Source organism: Helicoverpa zea, chromosome 5, assembly GCF_022581195.2.
Source record: "Helicoverpa zea isolate HzStark_Cry1AcR chromosome 5, ilHelZeax1.1, whole genome shotgun sequence".
In the NCBI taxonomy this organism is placed as follows: domain Eukaryota; kingdom Metazoa; phylum Arthropoda; class Insecta; order Lepidoptera; family Noctuidae; genus Helicoverpa; species Helicoverpa zea.
In genome coordinates, this window is record NC_061456.1 from 7,358,362 (window position 1) to 7,375,452 (window position 17,091).

General features: G+C 34.3%; 1 protein-coding gene across 1 annotated transcript in view; it reads left to right on the forward strand.

Moving 5' to 3' along the window:
* Positions 1–1,082: 1,082 nt before the first annotated feature.
* Positions 1,083–17,091, forward strand: part of LOC124630719 — a 31,193-nt gene continuing 15,184 nt past the window's right edge. Inside the window, exons 1-2 of the mRNA XM_047164698.1 lie at positions 1,083–1,394; positions 7,840–7,891. Coding sequence (XP_047020654.1) covers positions 7,865–7,891 — 27 coding nt within the window. The 5' untranslated portion in view covers positions 1,083–1,394; positions 7,840–7,864. The remainder of the gene's footprint in view (positions 1,395–7,839; positions 7,892–17,091) is intronic.

Below are 17,091 nucleotides of genomic sequence, written 5' to 3' on the forward strand. Positions count from 1 at the left end.
TACCATTCAATTCATTTCCATATTGATTTATGAGCCCGAACAAACTGTCGGCCGACTAAAAGTATACCGTTTGCGGCTACTCTGAGGCAGTTTCTCCGCTAAATCCAAATTAATAAAATTATTGATCCGATGCTGTAATACCCACATGATTAAGTGGATTCGCCGGATATTAAAAATAGTTCAACGAACTGACATTTCATTCTTGCTTAAATATTTTAATCTAATTCTTGCCAAATTAGTCGCTTAAATATTTCCACGCTTATTCCTTTACCGTTATATCTTTATATTATTATTGTTAAAGCTCTATTGACTAAACTGGCTTCTTTATGCAGTCTATTGTAAAAGTGTAACAAAGCAAGACTATCGTTAAACCACGTTTTGCAATAAGGGAGGTTAGGTATAATTGGAGGCCACAACGGGAACGATAGTAATGTGCAACTTACCGAATCTTTAAAAAAATCTTGCACAAACTACTGTTCTTAGTCTTGGGAAACACTGATAGGTTTTGCTTAATATTATGTTTTATGTATAAATTATTACAAAAAGAAACGTCTAAAAAACGTTACTGCAAGCTTTGTTTTGACACCACTTTTGTAGGAAATAAAAATAGAAAATCGAATGCAGGTGTCTTCATAGGTAAATTACACTTAAAATCCCAGAGTCAATGGGAAGCCCCATGGTCTACATCTACGGACTTTTCACCTTCTGACGTACGATAACACCCACGTGAAATTATTTATATCTGTAGTTTTATGTACTTAATTCTAGTTCATTATATTTCCTACTGAAACTTTTCTCATCTCGCCAATAAAATAATTGTTAAAACACTTTATAAAATAATTGTTAAACAGATATAGAAAGCATTAATACCAGTTGCTTTCATGAAATAATAAACAATGGCTTTGCATTTCTATTGCAGAAGCACAATCAACGAGGTGGTTTTGCCGCAGCGGGTGTCGTGACCCGACGGCAATGATTCAATGGTCCCTGCGATAATCTCAATAACAAGACAATTGCATAAGATTCGCATTCATGAATGAATGTTTGCAGGTACTGGCCACTATCTCTGCGTGCTTTTGGCGGGAAGCCTCCACCAGTCGTACCAAAGCCGGCGCGTGCGCACCACGCGTTCGTTATTCAAATTTCCACACTCAATGCGATCGCGAACGCGACGTTTCGTCTCCTAGTCTTTTTGTTTTAATTTCGTTTAAATGGAAGTATTGAGGACACACCTCATTTACTATTGTAGCGATTCTTTTTAAAATGGTGTGAATATGCTTTGTTAAACAATAAAAGAAGTGTTAGTTCTACTTTCTTAAACTTTAAACAAAACATATCCTAATTGAGCATTTGATGTTGGACATAATTAAGTGAAAGACGTTTCAGTAATAGAAGTAAGTAATTGGCTTACATTTGCTTAGAATAACATGATTAAATGCTATATTTCCTAACGTCCAACTAACACAGCTTTAGTAACAAATCAACCAAAACAACTGCATGCAACTCTGACCTCATCAAATAACAGGTCCAGGAGTGTCTTTAAATTTATTACTTATAAAATATCAGACAACAAAACCAAATATCAGTGGGCTTATGATAATATTCGCTAGTGTTAATTTGTTTCACCTTTGCCATCTTGACACTTTACATTTGATATCCGACACATTCAAGGTACGGTGTTTTTACACTCCTTAATTTTCAATCAATAACAATTCTGATCTCGGTTATGAATCATACGCGTAACAATTTAGTGTAATTAAATTAGCAAGATCATTTTCATCGACTCAATACTTACAGAAAATTCATGAGCCAGAGGAAGTCATTGGTAAACATAACATATAGGGGTAAAAATATTTCTTTCCTAGTCAGCTCTATTTGCTGAAACTGAAATGTTGCTCAATTTAAATAGCAATATACAGAAAAAATATTCATAAACAGGTACCAAAATTAGCATTCTGTCAGGCTTCCTCATGAACGACTATAACATTGCTAAAAATTGCATGAAGATCTCAAAGTAGTTTCAGACTTTATGATGAAAAGTCAGCCAAAAAGCAAAAAAAATACTGCATTTACAGAATGTGATTACCTACTAGAACAACTAACTAGTTCACTGCAATATTATTACGCTAGATTTCGGTAACGAGCACGCTCAGGTGTTCATGAATCTAGGTAAAACAATTCTGAAGGACATTAACTGACATTGTTTTTATTTTGTCTTGTTTAACTTTTGGTTCTGTTCTACATACGGAACATTTTCACATATTATCGTTTACTGGAATCATTGTTTTAAAATTTAAATAATATATAACATTTCGCAATAATTGCAATAAAAATAAGTCTCCAATTAGGCATATTTTTGTGTCGTATTTGTTTCAATAAAAACACAAATCTTTGCTCTATACTTACATATTAAACATCAGTAAATATGTACATACTTGCTTATATTTATATATCTCACGCAATAATGTGACATAACCGTGATTCACCAGCTCATTTAGTTACTTATAAATCTCCGCGAGGCGAAATAATTTCGTAAACAAACATACGAAACAGATAAATTAATATACAAAAGAATACAATAAATCTAATCAGCAACCTATGAACATACCTATTTAGATTGAATTACGCAATGTTTAATAACTGCATTATGACATAGTTATTAAACTAACTGTTACTATGGTCATACAAGGATATTCTTAACTCTTAAGTACTTTTGTTCAAGTATCGCACATCATCAATCATTATTTCATTTAATCACAAAAAATATTAATCCAACAAAGTCTTGTCATTCTACATATCAATTGAAATATAGTTTGTTTGATTGAATCAAAATTAATACAACTGTAGGTATATTTTATGTGTAACAGAAATCTTTGCATTATATTAACCAAAGCCTAATTACGTTTATCTAAGAAATAACAGAAGTAGATAATTTCTTGATTTTTTTAAGTATAACCGCCAATTTCCCGGAAATAAATTCAGTCACATTGAGATCGTAAAACACTACCCAGTATATCATAAAACTCAATTATAGTTCGGCCATTCAGAGAATGCGTTCCTGACACGTCGCGATTGAACTGACGACGTAACTTTGCAATGGCGTTGCAGTTACGATAAAAATATTTTTGCTGGTTGTTTACCGTTTTAACAATTGAGGAGCATTAAAACAACATTATTATATCAATAATCAATGAATGTAGTTACGTCGTCAGTTCAATCGCGACGTGTCAGGAACGCATTCTCTGAATGGCCGAACTATAGATAATGGAACGTTCAAAGACCAGACAAACCCGATTGATTTAACTTTTAACTTCAATGTTTTTTTCGTGACTTTTGTTCATTTATTCCAAAGAAAGTGCGTCAGTTTAACTTTATTAAACTTTTTTACACACCTATATCCATTTGAGCTTAAATATAAATACCTACTACAGTAAGGAAAGTAAGGGCACTCCAGAATAGATGAAATCATATCAGCTGTAACCATTTCATGTTGGCATTGCTGACTAACATCCATGAATCTAGTGTAAAATTTACATACCATAAGGATTTTCACAGTTGGAAAGCCGACAAAGATAGCCAAAGGAGGTAAAATAACGGGTTCGGCTATCTTACCGTACCATATGCAAACCTTTACCTTTCTAAATAGGAAAACCCTTTTGTAAACAGCGTAAATATGTAGTAGTCTGATGTCACCTGAAAGATACGCTTGTTAACTGTTCGCAGTTTTGCATCTGAATTGCACACATTTCTAAATCCTTCTAAACTTTAAGATACAAGTCTTTCTTTTTACTCGATTTGTAAACAATAAATATTTCTACCTAATCAAGTGATATTTAGAAAAGTATGTTTATTTACATCATATAAAGATATCAAAATAAAAAACGCATGATTTAAATGTCGATCTTGCTGTAGTCGCATGTTAATATTTAATGTCGCTTAAATATGATAAAAAGAAAAAGTAATTATTATTATTAACTGAAATAGCACACAATTGAACGAAGTATATAGTCTGTGCAAAAAGAATAAAATATACATAATTATGAATGTCCACCCGCAATTAAGAACTGCCGTTGATACGCTACTGGTTATCTGAATTGTGGCTTACCTTCTTCATCATCATCATCAACTATTTATCGTCCCACTGCTGCTCATTCCTCCTACCACACAGAGAAGGATTGAGCGTTAATCACCAAGTTTGCTCAATACTGGTCTTGACTAACTTCTTTAGTAAATTTTCTTCCAAAACCTTTCTCTTATTCCACTTAGTATAGGTATAACATAACAATTACTTATTATATTGCTAGCTAATGATATATGTATTCAATAAGCCCACGTGCTATATACCCAATAATTATTATACGATCATGCCGATACGAGCAAGTATCCGTGGTGCATTGCATCATGCACTCGTCAGGAAGTGTAGTTTTTCTTGATTTATCGCAAAATTGCCTAATAATGAGGAAAATATTTCTTTTAACTATGAACGTGAGTCATTTCAGTACCGATACTTTTGTATGTAAAAACAAGATTTGAGTACTTCTAAACAATCAAATCGAACGGTCATTTCATTCTTCGTCTATAAATGTTTGAGATATTTTAATGTTGTAATAGTTTCGATATTTTCAAAGCAAAATACTTATAAATAAACAGAATAGGTTCGTTATAGTCTACTCTTATTCAACCAAAGCCGCTAAATCCTGCAAAAATAAACGTTTTACCGAACAGGTTTGCTTCTTCCTTGGAAAGGTCAATGGTATTAGATTTAATTTTTTGCTTTATTTTGGAAGCTAGTGTCATGGCTGGGTTATTTTCACAGACGCGCGTAGACTCTGTTTCTATATTGCATGAATAAATAAATATTATACTTAATTAAATGTGCTATATTCAACAGGTTTGTCATAGAAAACGTTAAAAGCTTTGACAACATCTTAATTTACGATTTTCGCTATGTTTTTCTGGTTTATACTCGTACATAAATCAATATAAAAGCGTGAATGTGGAAGGAAACTTTTTATTAACTTCTTACTTGATTACTTTCTTGTCATCAAGCTATCGTAACTTTTTAGACTACGCAAGAGTGTTAAATAGGTACTGAATCTAAATATATTTTAATAAAAATTCGGCCGGTGACTAACTATTATTAGTTTTAAGTTTTCTTTTTTATGTTCCTAAATATAAATTTAGTTTTATTTAACTACTAAAACTTACCTTTTTATAAAAAAAAAAAACTCATGCAAAAACAGCTTTTTAGGACATACTAATGTAGGATGAACTCTGTTTGTGACCTCAAGTAACTCGAATTACTTAAACATTATTATTTACCACTGCTCAATTTTATTGCTACAACACACTCGACTGGCCAGATCATGAGTCATCGTCGAAAGTGTCAAATGTTAAATTCTTCTCTAAGATCGTCATCACCTTAATCAAACTTTTCTACCATTTAAATTAATGTCCAGATTAAGTAGTAGTCTAGTCTACAAAATAGAATTCAAATAACAACTTTGCCTATAGATATAAACTAATTAAAAAAATATATTTATGTTTAAAAACTTCTTTAATCGAAGTATAAAAAAAGTATCGAAACACGAAACACCTTGCTCGAAATTCGATGAAAAAGAGCATGAAATTATGCAAGTAGATAAAATGCATTTTAGGAAAACGTTTAAAGTTATTTTCCTGTTTATTAAACATGCTCTACATTTTTGTTTTTGTCAACCTTCGGACATCATTCAATACGTCGTCATTCTCATTCTCTGTAAAAACTTTTGATATAATTAGAACAGGATAATCCGGGTACATTATAAGAGGAAAATCGGAATCAGAGTATGTTTTGAAATACTCAGAAGCGAACCTATTTTATTTATTTGGGTTTTATTACTTATACCTGACATACCTATTACCTAACTGTATCAAATATTGGTCACAAGTTTTTTGTTTATGAAATACTAAGAATTATCGCGATTCTATCCAAAGTGTTAAAAATTAAAATAATACAAACAGTGCGGTATTACGGAGTAACCGCGGCTGCACGCTTGCCTTACACTATCGTATTTCTGCCCGACGTTTCCTGTTTATCGTAATAGAATCAGCAGTAAACAATTATCTACTATTCGCTATTATTTAACCGAATTGTTCTCACTCATTACATAGATAGACTTAATTCATGATGATTTGTTAGCGTAATTTAACGATCTGTTAACAGTAGCGGTCATCATATAATTAAGATTGAAAATACTACTAATTTGAGTAGGTACTCCGACTGTATTGAAGTGAAATTAACCCACTTAGATTACAATAGCTTCTTATGTCTTATATAATTATTTAATAGCGCAGTTAGGAAACGTTTGAAAAGCGGAAAGGTTGTTGGTGGAAAATTGAACGTTCTTGTAATTTCCCACTGTGATATCGATGTAAAGATGAAAAAACAGCGTCATAAGTTAATGTTAGTGGCATTTGCCTTGTTCTTTGACTCACACACGCGACCAATGGTCATAACCATAACTTTATTTTTCCAATTATGCAGATTTAGCGATTCGAAATCTATTAAGTGCATAATTTTGCAAACCTGTATATGAGAAATTATGCATTTACGGATGTTCAGGTAGCTACACATACGAAGTTATGAGGTAATATTCTAAATATACAAAAACTCATCAAAACAATATTTCTATTAATATTCCCTTATCAATTAACATAATCAAAGCATATTTTTTGTATAAATATTTTTATATAATGTTTTGAAACAGTTATCCTTGTTACCTACTTAAACTGTTTTAATAAACTAACAGTGCATGCAAAACTACGTTCAAACGGTTGCAGTTTCTACCCCATATTTGCGGAACTGCACGTCAGTTTGACTCCGCCGTCGATCATGACCAATCGCATAAAACACACCAAATGTCCACTTGATATGCGAGGGACGCCTGCATTTTCACTATCGTTCAATGTCCCATTGTACTCACACTTTCTATAGTAAACAACGCCATAACAGAAGGAATTTATAAATAATTACGTATTAACGTTATGCAAAATTGTGACTTAATCAATACATACCTTAATTTTAATTACGTACGTCGTGTGTCTACGGGAAGTAGACACGTTATGTGGGTGAGAAATAATTACCTGTACAAACAATAAGTAGAATTAATCAACAGACCTTGCTATGTAGCTACCGCCCGTCTCCGTATGCGATGTTATCTTTTGTAATGATGTCGCACTTTTTTAACCAACCTATTAAAACTGCGTAGCCTATTAAACCTGACCACTATTAAGAAAAACAGTTTAATTGGTCGTAGTTTAGCATGAATTCCTCAGAAGTAATCTAATATTTAGCATCGCTTATAAAAGCAGATTTCAATTAAGAAAAACGGTTCATAACATCGGATGAATTAGACATAAAAAACCAGGAAACACAAAGCTTCGGCACATGAACCTTTAATCAGTAAATTAATTAGTGAGGGGACAAGTAAACCAACAAGTTAAGTGCCGTGATTACTTGCAGAGGCATTAGAGCGAGTGTCGGCAGTTGCCGAGTGTTGTCTCAATGTCATCTCTCCCATCAGCCCACGTACAGCCTTGCCATAATAACTAGAGCACGTGATGTGCATGTGAGCAAATACTTGAGTTATGTTTGGCGACACGAAAACAGCCGAACTACTGAGCATTGCATTTTCTTCTTAATGTATGAATTTTTTTCGGAAAGCGAGGTCGTAGTGACTACTGAATGCTATGGCTTTTGATGTATTGAATTTTCATGGTGAAGTTATAACCGATACTTAACATTTTACTCACTGGTAATAGAGAATACCTACTAACTATGAGTGTTTATTGTTTCAGGAGCCCCCGAAAATTGTGATGAAAAATGTTTAAACAAGAATTTATATTATTGGTGAGTACTTTAGTTTTAATTATAAATGCACATTCAAATTATTAAAAACAACAGCCGTCTGTGCAAAGCAGATACAATTTCATATACGAGAACTGGAAATCAACGTATGCAGCATATTTCGAGCATTTGCAGCATATCATACCAATTACAAAAGAAACAATAGCATTAACAATGTTACTGTCTTCGATTCTTAATAAGGAACGGAACAAACATGCATTAATTATTTCGGAACAATAAAACTTATTGTCTGTGGTACTTAAAGGAGGTTGACGTACCTCGACAAGAAGGCTGGAATAGTCCCGCTGTAGAAAATCCCAATATGGCTTGGCCAGGAACGTTATTCAGCCTGATGTAATCTTAGATAGCATGTAAATGTCTGTATTTGTATGTAAGGCATTTAAACGGAGTTTATGGTTTAACAAGTTGGGTTAAAGCTGAATAATAGCCTGCCCATTTCTCTCTCAAGTTTATTTAAACATTTTCACAAATTGAAATACACGACTATTTAAAAAATAACACCTAGGAACTACATAAGATACACTGTATTTGCTCAATGCTTGCTGAACTGTGAAATTAAATTGCCTCGTCTTTCAAGAGTTGAATAGCCATGTTTTATTTTGTAAGATCACACCGGGCTTACTAAACTATTGCTGAAAATGCACCAAATAGCAACATTCTTAACTATCAATAACGTTTCCGTTTTGTTACGTTACCTGCTTACTATATTAGCGTTCGAAAATAAACAAAAATCTTTTGACACTGTTCTTATAGTCCTATCCTTTTATGTAAATTAAAAAACAAAACACAATCGGGTTTTGTATTTCAACTATCTGCACGAGATACTTGTACAACATACGGATACAACGCATTAAATTCAGAACTGCAGTTGCGCAGTAACAGTCGCAACTAAAGCTTTCAAGCCAGCCCTTTACTTTGATTGAGAAATACATTTATGAGGCATTTCTAGCGACTTTATTTTCTTGTCACACGTCTTAAGAGTGAAAGTATCGGTGTTCCAATGGTCACAGTATCTACCGGCAATTACGAACATACAGGACCCAATTCCACGTAATGGAACTTGATTTCGTTATGATTATATAAGTATTATTCAATTGGTATTTCCTGTATTAAATGTTAATCCGGTGCTACAAGGATGGGTAGATACGATTAAGTTTGTTAATCGAATACAAATACAATCATCAAATCATAATTAAAATGCTTAGATCTGAAGTCAATTTAGTTATTATCTCCGAACTAGGGTATGCGGATTCAGCAATTAAGAATATTTTTAATAGTTGTTCGAGTTCCAAAAGAGTCATCTGACAATTCGTCCTACAGCCCACTCTTCTCATTGCATAGGTTGACAAACAATTTTTTTACTACCATTTTATTTTACTTCTAACTTTGGCAAAACCTTGCGCCTACGCTAGGTGATCAATCGCTTACTCAGAAATACAACATTAGCCTTACCTCCTGCCAAATCAGGATTATATTTCCTACGTGTAATTTTTTGTATGCAACATGGGCTTGATGACTCATTGTAAACTTACTCGAGCATAAACATAATCTTAAAATTGAATGCAGTGTCATAAAGACTGCAGACCGATTTAACATTCAAAACCAGGGCGCCAATTAGTGTCTACTTTTATGCTGAAAATGAAAGGTCGATGAGGTCCAAAGGATATATGCAAATGCCTTGGTTAAGTAATCATCATACGAATTCGCTGTAGGTACCTACCTAAGTACTTGAAACTAAGGTTCCTTTTTTCAAAATTATTCCACAGCCTTCAGTCGAACACAAAAGGAGATGTACCGAGTACCAACACTCCAACAGCCAAGCACCATACAATACACATGATTCTATACCCACGTCCAATTAACAACACCTGTTCGCAAGTACTCTCGCGAACAATGGCTTGAAAGAACGTTTCGCACAAATTTTGCTCCCGACGTGCATTCGGAAGTCAGTGGTCCAAGTTGCCGACACAATGCGCATTCTTGCTAGATTATTTACACTCACGGTGATTACGCACTGATATTGTTGTTAGATAAATCTGAAACTACGTTTGTGTTTAGTTAGATGCAATGATAAGTTTGTAGCACAGCGTAGTACGCGTTTCCACGTTTTCCGTCATCATTTGTCAGGTTTTTCCGGAAAATAAGGAAAAGTTAGCTTAATAGCGACAATTTTTTTTCGATACGCTGTCCGGTAGAACTGATTTTTTTTATTATTTCCTGCTGCTGATTCATGATGTCTATTTCACACTAACTTTTGAGCGGTAACAAAAATTAATCACAATGAGGAATTGAGGATAGATTATTTTGTTAGTATCCTTATTATGACGCATTCTATTCCATAGAAAAAAGTTTTATCAAAAAACCTAGTTTGGCAAAATCCGAATGTTTTTTGCCTGTCCGGAGTCAAATAAAGATTCGCTCTTCTTCCAATCTAGAAGTATCTTACTTCAGATATTAGGTACCTATTTAGGTACTTTAGTTATTTATGCGTCTCTTGTCACTAACAGCAGTGCTCGCATATATTAAGTTTCCAAGTTCATAACCAATGTTTAAAAGACCATCGGAAACGAAATAATGACCGCTTCGTTCTTGCAGTAATTAGTCACTAGTACTAAATAATGTCAGGCATTTAAGCAGTGACTCTAACGACTCACCATATGCTGGATTCTAGGTTATCGACCTTGGAAAACTGGTAACTGCTCCTAAATTAGTGCAATTGATGAGACCAATCGTGTTATGTGTGTACATGTTTTCGTCAACCAACATATATTTATGTTTATTAGGTACTGGCTTTCCTTTTACGTTAGATTTGAGAGCTGACTAGTACTTGCAACATAAAGATGGCTTCATACTACCGTATAACATAAGAATAAATAGCTCACAGCACAAGAATATCGCCCACCATACATTGTTATTTGACACTGTACTGTACTTTATATTGTTTTTTTCCAGCATGAGGCCTTTCTTAATTATACTCTATGCCACAGTATAGCAGTCTGAAGCCAACTTAAGCTTCCCACAGAGACAGCATTCCTCCTCGGGCTAGAGTGCTCTTAAAAATATACCAGTGAGTCAGACATTACGTCAGAACGCTCTTATTTATCATGAGAACTTTCCTAATAATGTTTTTTATAAATGTCTAATGTGATTTTGATTAGTCCTCACCTTTTATATTTTTGTTAATCCTGTTTTTACTGGTATTTCGCCACTGCATATTCCGGCTGGATTGATAAATATAAGTAGTTATGTTTTCGAAAAGCTAATGAGTTGGCAATTCAATCAGTATACTCACTCGTATAGGATGGTATGATATTTTATAGTTACCTGAAATTAGTGACTTTTATAGTTTAGTTGTAGCAAGATTAAATAGTAAAGTAACTAATTTATTTATTCACAATATATTTACATTAATTGAAAATAAAATAAAATAAACTTATATATATATATACAACTTAAAACTAATACAGTGCATCAAAAAATTGCTCCTCATCTTTTTTAATAGTAAAGCTATGCGCCATATGCAGTTTACTGAATTGAATGCATGTCACCCTTCGTTTATAGAACAAACATGTTCATAAAAGTTTTAATATGCTCAGATAATCGTAATACGCAGATTATTTGCATGTATATTAATAGGGCCTTCTATATTCACGGTCAATGTAGCAAAATGGTCTAGTTCCTATTTGTATAAATAACAACCTGATGTAGGTAAACCTTAGATTATTTACGTATTTATGATCTAAGGATAAAACAGTGGTTTGACACACTTAAACGATTACGCAGATGATGTATTATAAAACTTATTGCTCAATTAAAAGACCTTTCTTATCATAAAGAGGAGTGATACATTAGATAACCGCACTGTGGGTGGTAAATCTGCAAAAACTAGCAAAAAGTAGACGACGCAACACTATTCTCTTAGTACAACGTGTGAAAGCTTTACTATGTAAACATTGAAATATACACACGTGTAAATAACCGCGCCAATTAAAATTCATTTACGTACGACATACAATGCCCAAACCGCATTAAAAGGTTTAACGATGAGAATGAATACTAATGATCATTTACGTAAGAAAGCCATACAAATGTAAGATAACTGTATGAAATTGCTTATTACACAAATATACAGGTTAGTGGCGGGCAGTACTTGGGTCTCCGAAACAAAGAGCGAATGTGGAGCAACTTATCGACCAGCTAACTGATGGTTGCGTAACGCACGAGCGATGCCAGGGTTGCCCATGCGGCTTAACTTGTAACGTCAATGGATATCAGTGGCCGTATTGAGAGTAATGCACTCGTAATGTGTTATGTCACTCGAAAACTGGACAGTTCTGATAACTGCGTACCATCAACTGTTGGTGGCATTTAGTCTGGTACAGTCAAAAGTGGCACGTTTTCAAATATATGGCCTCTATAGCACCGGTATCTCTATGGACGGTAATGTAGATGAACGAAAACCGTATAGCAGCTGTCACGTTACTATGTATAACGCAAATGTGTTACACGAAATAACGAGAAACAATGAGTGTGTTGTTAAGTTGTAGAACCACTTTCTCACTTAGGCAAATAAAATGAAATGAAAGAGCTGGTTAAAAATTATTTGCATGCCGAATTAGGTCCAAATTGCCAATAAAATATACTTATACCATGTTAAGAAAGCACTCACTATCTTCGGAGTAGGTAGACTATGCGCCAAACAGCAACTATGAATTTTATATTCATTGAGCCGAAGGAATGCATATCCATATATGCTAATAACTTAATGCAGTTGATTATAATGGTATTGTGACCATCAATTATGCGACTATGCTCATAAAATCTATCATTGTCAATTTGTTATTCATTGTTCTCGATCGGAACCAACATTGTCAATTCAGATGTTGCTCCCTGTTGTTTTGTTTGTCTTGGATATAAATCGAATCTATAAAACATCCTAACTTTAAGGATCATTAATGCTGAATCAGCGTTTTTAATGGTTCTTCCAAACCACTATTCCTGATAGAGATAAATACAGGCCGGCAAAATACTGGCTCTCTCATTAAAAGTTCGAAATATAAAAGGATTTAAGCTATAAAAATCCTAATTCTAATACGGTATGCCGAATGTGTACACTGCTATTATTGGTTCACGATAAACATGATCGTAAAGCGACTTCATGTGCCTACGTTTAATTGGCTTTAGTTTTATACCTACCTTGACCACTACACACAGGTTGGTTGACAATAAGCTCACGTTAAAGACTGAAGAAGTTATACTCATTTCAATGCTACTGATGAACTTAATTAATATAATGAAATATTTAATGTTCACAATTTATAGCAGCAGTAACCCTAATCAATTCAAATGCTCGTTTACTTCGCGAGCTACAACTCTCACGCTGACCATTAGGATACACCCACCTTTACACAAAACTAGTATCTCTATGGTATCTGTTACTTTGACCCAGTTGCAAAATAACGAAACGTGGGTCCCGTGTTTTGAACATAAATCGTATATTTTTTCCAAGGTCGATAGATACTTATTTATGTTACGGATTGCATCACAGTTGAACTAGATGGAACCCAGATGCAGCATTACCGTTACGTGCTTAAGCTGACTTGGTAACACAAAAACGACTGTGTACATTGTGAGACAAAAGAGGTTTTGTTCGTTGATTGTCTCTCGATTTGTCTATGGTTCGCTTTTGAAATGAAACGCTTCCTGGAAGCAGTTTTCAAAAAAACAAAATTACGTGCAGATAAATAAAGATACTGAAAAGGAACTACATTTACTTTTATTTCTCTTTAGGTTTTGTCAACTTCCATAATTTTAAACATTGAATGGCAGCTTGGACACCTTATTAGCATTTTTCTACACAGAATTTTACATCAGTTACATCATATATATTAAATCAAAACGTATTACTCTTCTTCCAGTTTTATGTGTATCATTGCGCTGTCCGTTACATAAGTTTGTATCAAACGTACTTTGACGAAACACGCATTCTTATTAGGGTGCGTCCACATCTGGCGAATGCGCCGCGAATGCGCAGCACGCGAGCCGATCGCGAGCTGTCCGCGAGCTGCGCGCGTGCATTTTTGTTCGTGCGCCGCTTCTGCGCCGCCCGCGCGCAGCTCGCGCGCGACCTAAGCGCCGCACGCGAGCGGCGCGCAGGCGGCGCGCAGGCGGCGCGCGACGTCTGCCATCTTCCATAGTACTGAGCCAATATACGGAACTGTAAGGGCGAGAACTGATTGCGCGCAGATCGCGCGCCGCTCGCGCGCTCTATACGAGCCTTGCGTGAGTTGCGCTAAAGAGGCGCACCGAACTATTGCAGTGACTGCACGCGCGCAGCTCGCGGACAGCTCGCGATCGGTTCGCGTGCTGCGCATTCGCGGCGCATTCGCCAGATGTGGACGCACCCTTAAGTGAACATTTATTTAATGCGAAGATGTGCTCATATCTTGATCGTTGCTTAAAAGAGAATAATTTGTGGTTTGTTATTGGTTAAAGTGCTGGTTATGAAAAATGTTACGGTAGCTTGAACTAAATCAGCTAACCTGTCAGCTGTGACCCGTAAATTGTATTGCTATTTCAAAGTTCGTGATAACGCTACGCTGAAGTCCATAGTGTGAAAAGAAAAGTATTCAAATGGAATTGTAGTTTCATCTCACCTACATTAAATCTGTAGCCTGGTTCTTCAACCTATAATTGAGTCTGTCATTAACATGCATATAAAAAAGCCAATTTTGACTCGTTAAACAAAGTTATTTCCATCGTTTTATCAATTACAGACAACAAATGTTCACGGTTTGAGATTTTACTACAAAAAAATCTAGTGAAACGTCAATTGCAATGAAACAGACAAATGTTCTCATGGTTACTTTTTTTTAGAGAAACCGACTATAATAGGTAGTTATGTCGAACTTATCGTCGTCATCAGGTAGTTAACGTAATTTATTATTGAACAAATTCCTCTAATTAAGTACATTCGTACTCCTGCGATGAGGCTTAAAATTAAAACTGACTACTTATCAGAAACGATTAAAATAAAAAATTGTTTTATATTACTATTTTAGTAGCTTCGACTACTTAGTTAATCTCATAAACTGTACTTTTAATCTTTCATAGGATGACATATTTTTAAATTTTCTTCTAAATAATTCTTAACTAATAAATAAATAATTAACTAAGCATATATACATTGCTAGTGCCAACAACGTCTAATTGCAGGACTACGACTAGAGATTCAAAGTGAAAGCAGGAACATTTAGCTAAGCATACGAGACTAGGCGCCAATCGAAGTTCCTCATGTGTTAACCGTTTTTACTATAAACGCTTCCTGGATGTAACGCCGAACTTGATTGGAAATCGCATCTTATATGGTGTCTCACTACCGACGTAAATGCACATACTACATGTGAAAAGAACATTAATTAATTTTCTAAAAAAGTGCAAGGCATCCAAATACGCTTCCTAAATTATTTAATTTAATAAGTATCGTTTTGATTTCTAAAACTATTTGTATAAGAATGATGTTTTTTTTTTCATAAAGATTTTAAAGATTGGTAAATGGTCTCGCTGCTCCAAAACAATGTTTTGTATGTCGCCTTTTCACTTTATACAAAAGTGATCGAACTAATTGTATAATAGGTAGATATTTAAATACAGATTGTTCCTATTGGTAGATATCGTACCCGATTACACACGTGTTGACGTGTTTAATTAATAAAACTATGGTCTGACTGCCATTGTGTATGACCGCTTACGGCACCACGGCTATAACTTCGAACAATTAAATTATTGTGCGTCATCCACAGCCAGTTCTTAACCCAGTTTTTTAATGAAAATGAAATCACACACAATTATGGCACATATTACATAATTGTAATCGTATTACATTTAATTGTTTTCTTGCAATCAATTTTGGCTTTGTTAATTTGTTATTATTGATTACAATCGGTTTATTACTGTTTTTATTATGCGCCATAAAAATGTGTGTTCATGCATCTTATACTGTATCAGCGCACGCAGTCACAATTTCCTTACAATGCTTTCTATCGAATCTTATCAATTGTTTTGTTTGACGCCAACTTCAAGTTTCTTCGTAATATTATTTTTCTAGTATCTAAAGTAGCACACAACTTTCAGTGTGTGCACTATGACTCAAGTCTAACTGTCCTCTCAGTTTTTCCTGAATTGTTTTCAAAATCTTTAAAACCGGTAATATGTGAGAATTTTCCGTTAAAGTGTTACTAATTCTACATTAATAACTCGCAATAAATAATGCAAAGGACATTGTGACTAAGATAAGTGATTATTCCATCGTATCTACATACAATTTATTTACATCAATTAATTACAATAAAACGCGTAATTCCTTTTGACTACATTATTATCTCGAAACTTGCACTTGAAAGCTAGTAGTCGTCCCTATATTTCATAGTCACCGTCGCATGTCGGTCTAGGTCACTCTGTTGTTGAACGCAAGTCATAAACATTAGCGGGAAAATATAAAAAAAAAACACATTTCAATACTGTAAGGTGTTATTAAATTCCCACATCCTATGATTCAGTTTACTAGACGCCATCATTAATATTGATTAGGAAGTAAGGACATATGCAATTGGAATAAAACATGATTGCATAAAACAATGTTGTATTTATTTACCTACTCAATCCTCTTTGTCTTAGTAGCTAATACAATAACAGTTAAATACAAGCTGTTGATTTGCATCCGTGCCATATTCAAGGAGGTAATTATGCTAATGATTCTCGACCCAAATCAATAAAAAAATTGGTACGTAATTTTTTTTCTTTAATTTTTTTTCGGAATTCCGTAAATGTCATCTAGCCTTATTTAAACTTGGCGCGTATGTTACTGGCGTTAAAACCGTGCTGCACCCTCACACAAACGCAAACACAAAGCATACGCAACGATCACTCATAAATTTCATTCATAAAATTGGATTACTTCGGAAATACCACGACATTACAATGACAAAAAAAGCAGTGCATATTAGTTATTTCCCATCTACTGTAATTCCAATCGATTATTTACGTATTGTATGTCCTCCTCCTGAGCTATGGCACAAATGCAAATCAACACCTTGTATAATTTTCACATATCATCTTGAAAAATATTTCTGTTAAGTTCTAGCACCCGTACTTTCTCATAACTTGGACCTGTAGATTAACTT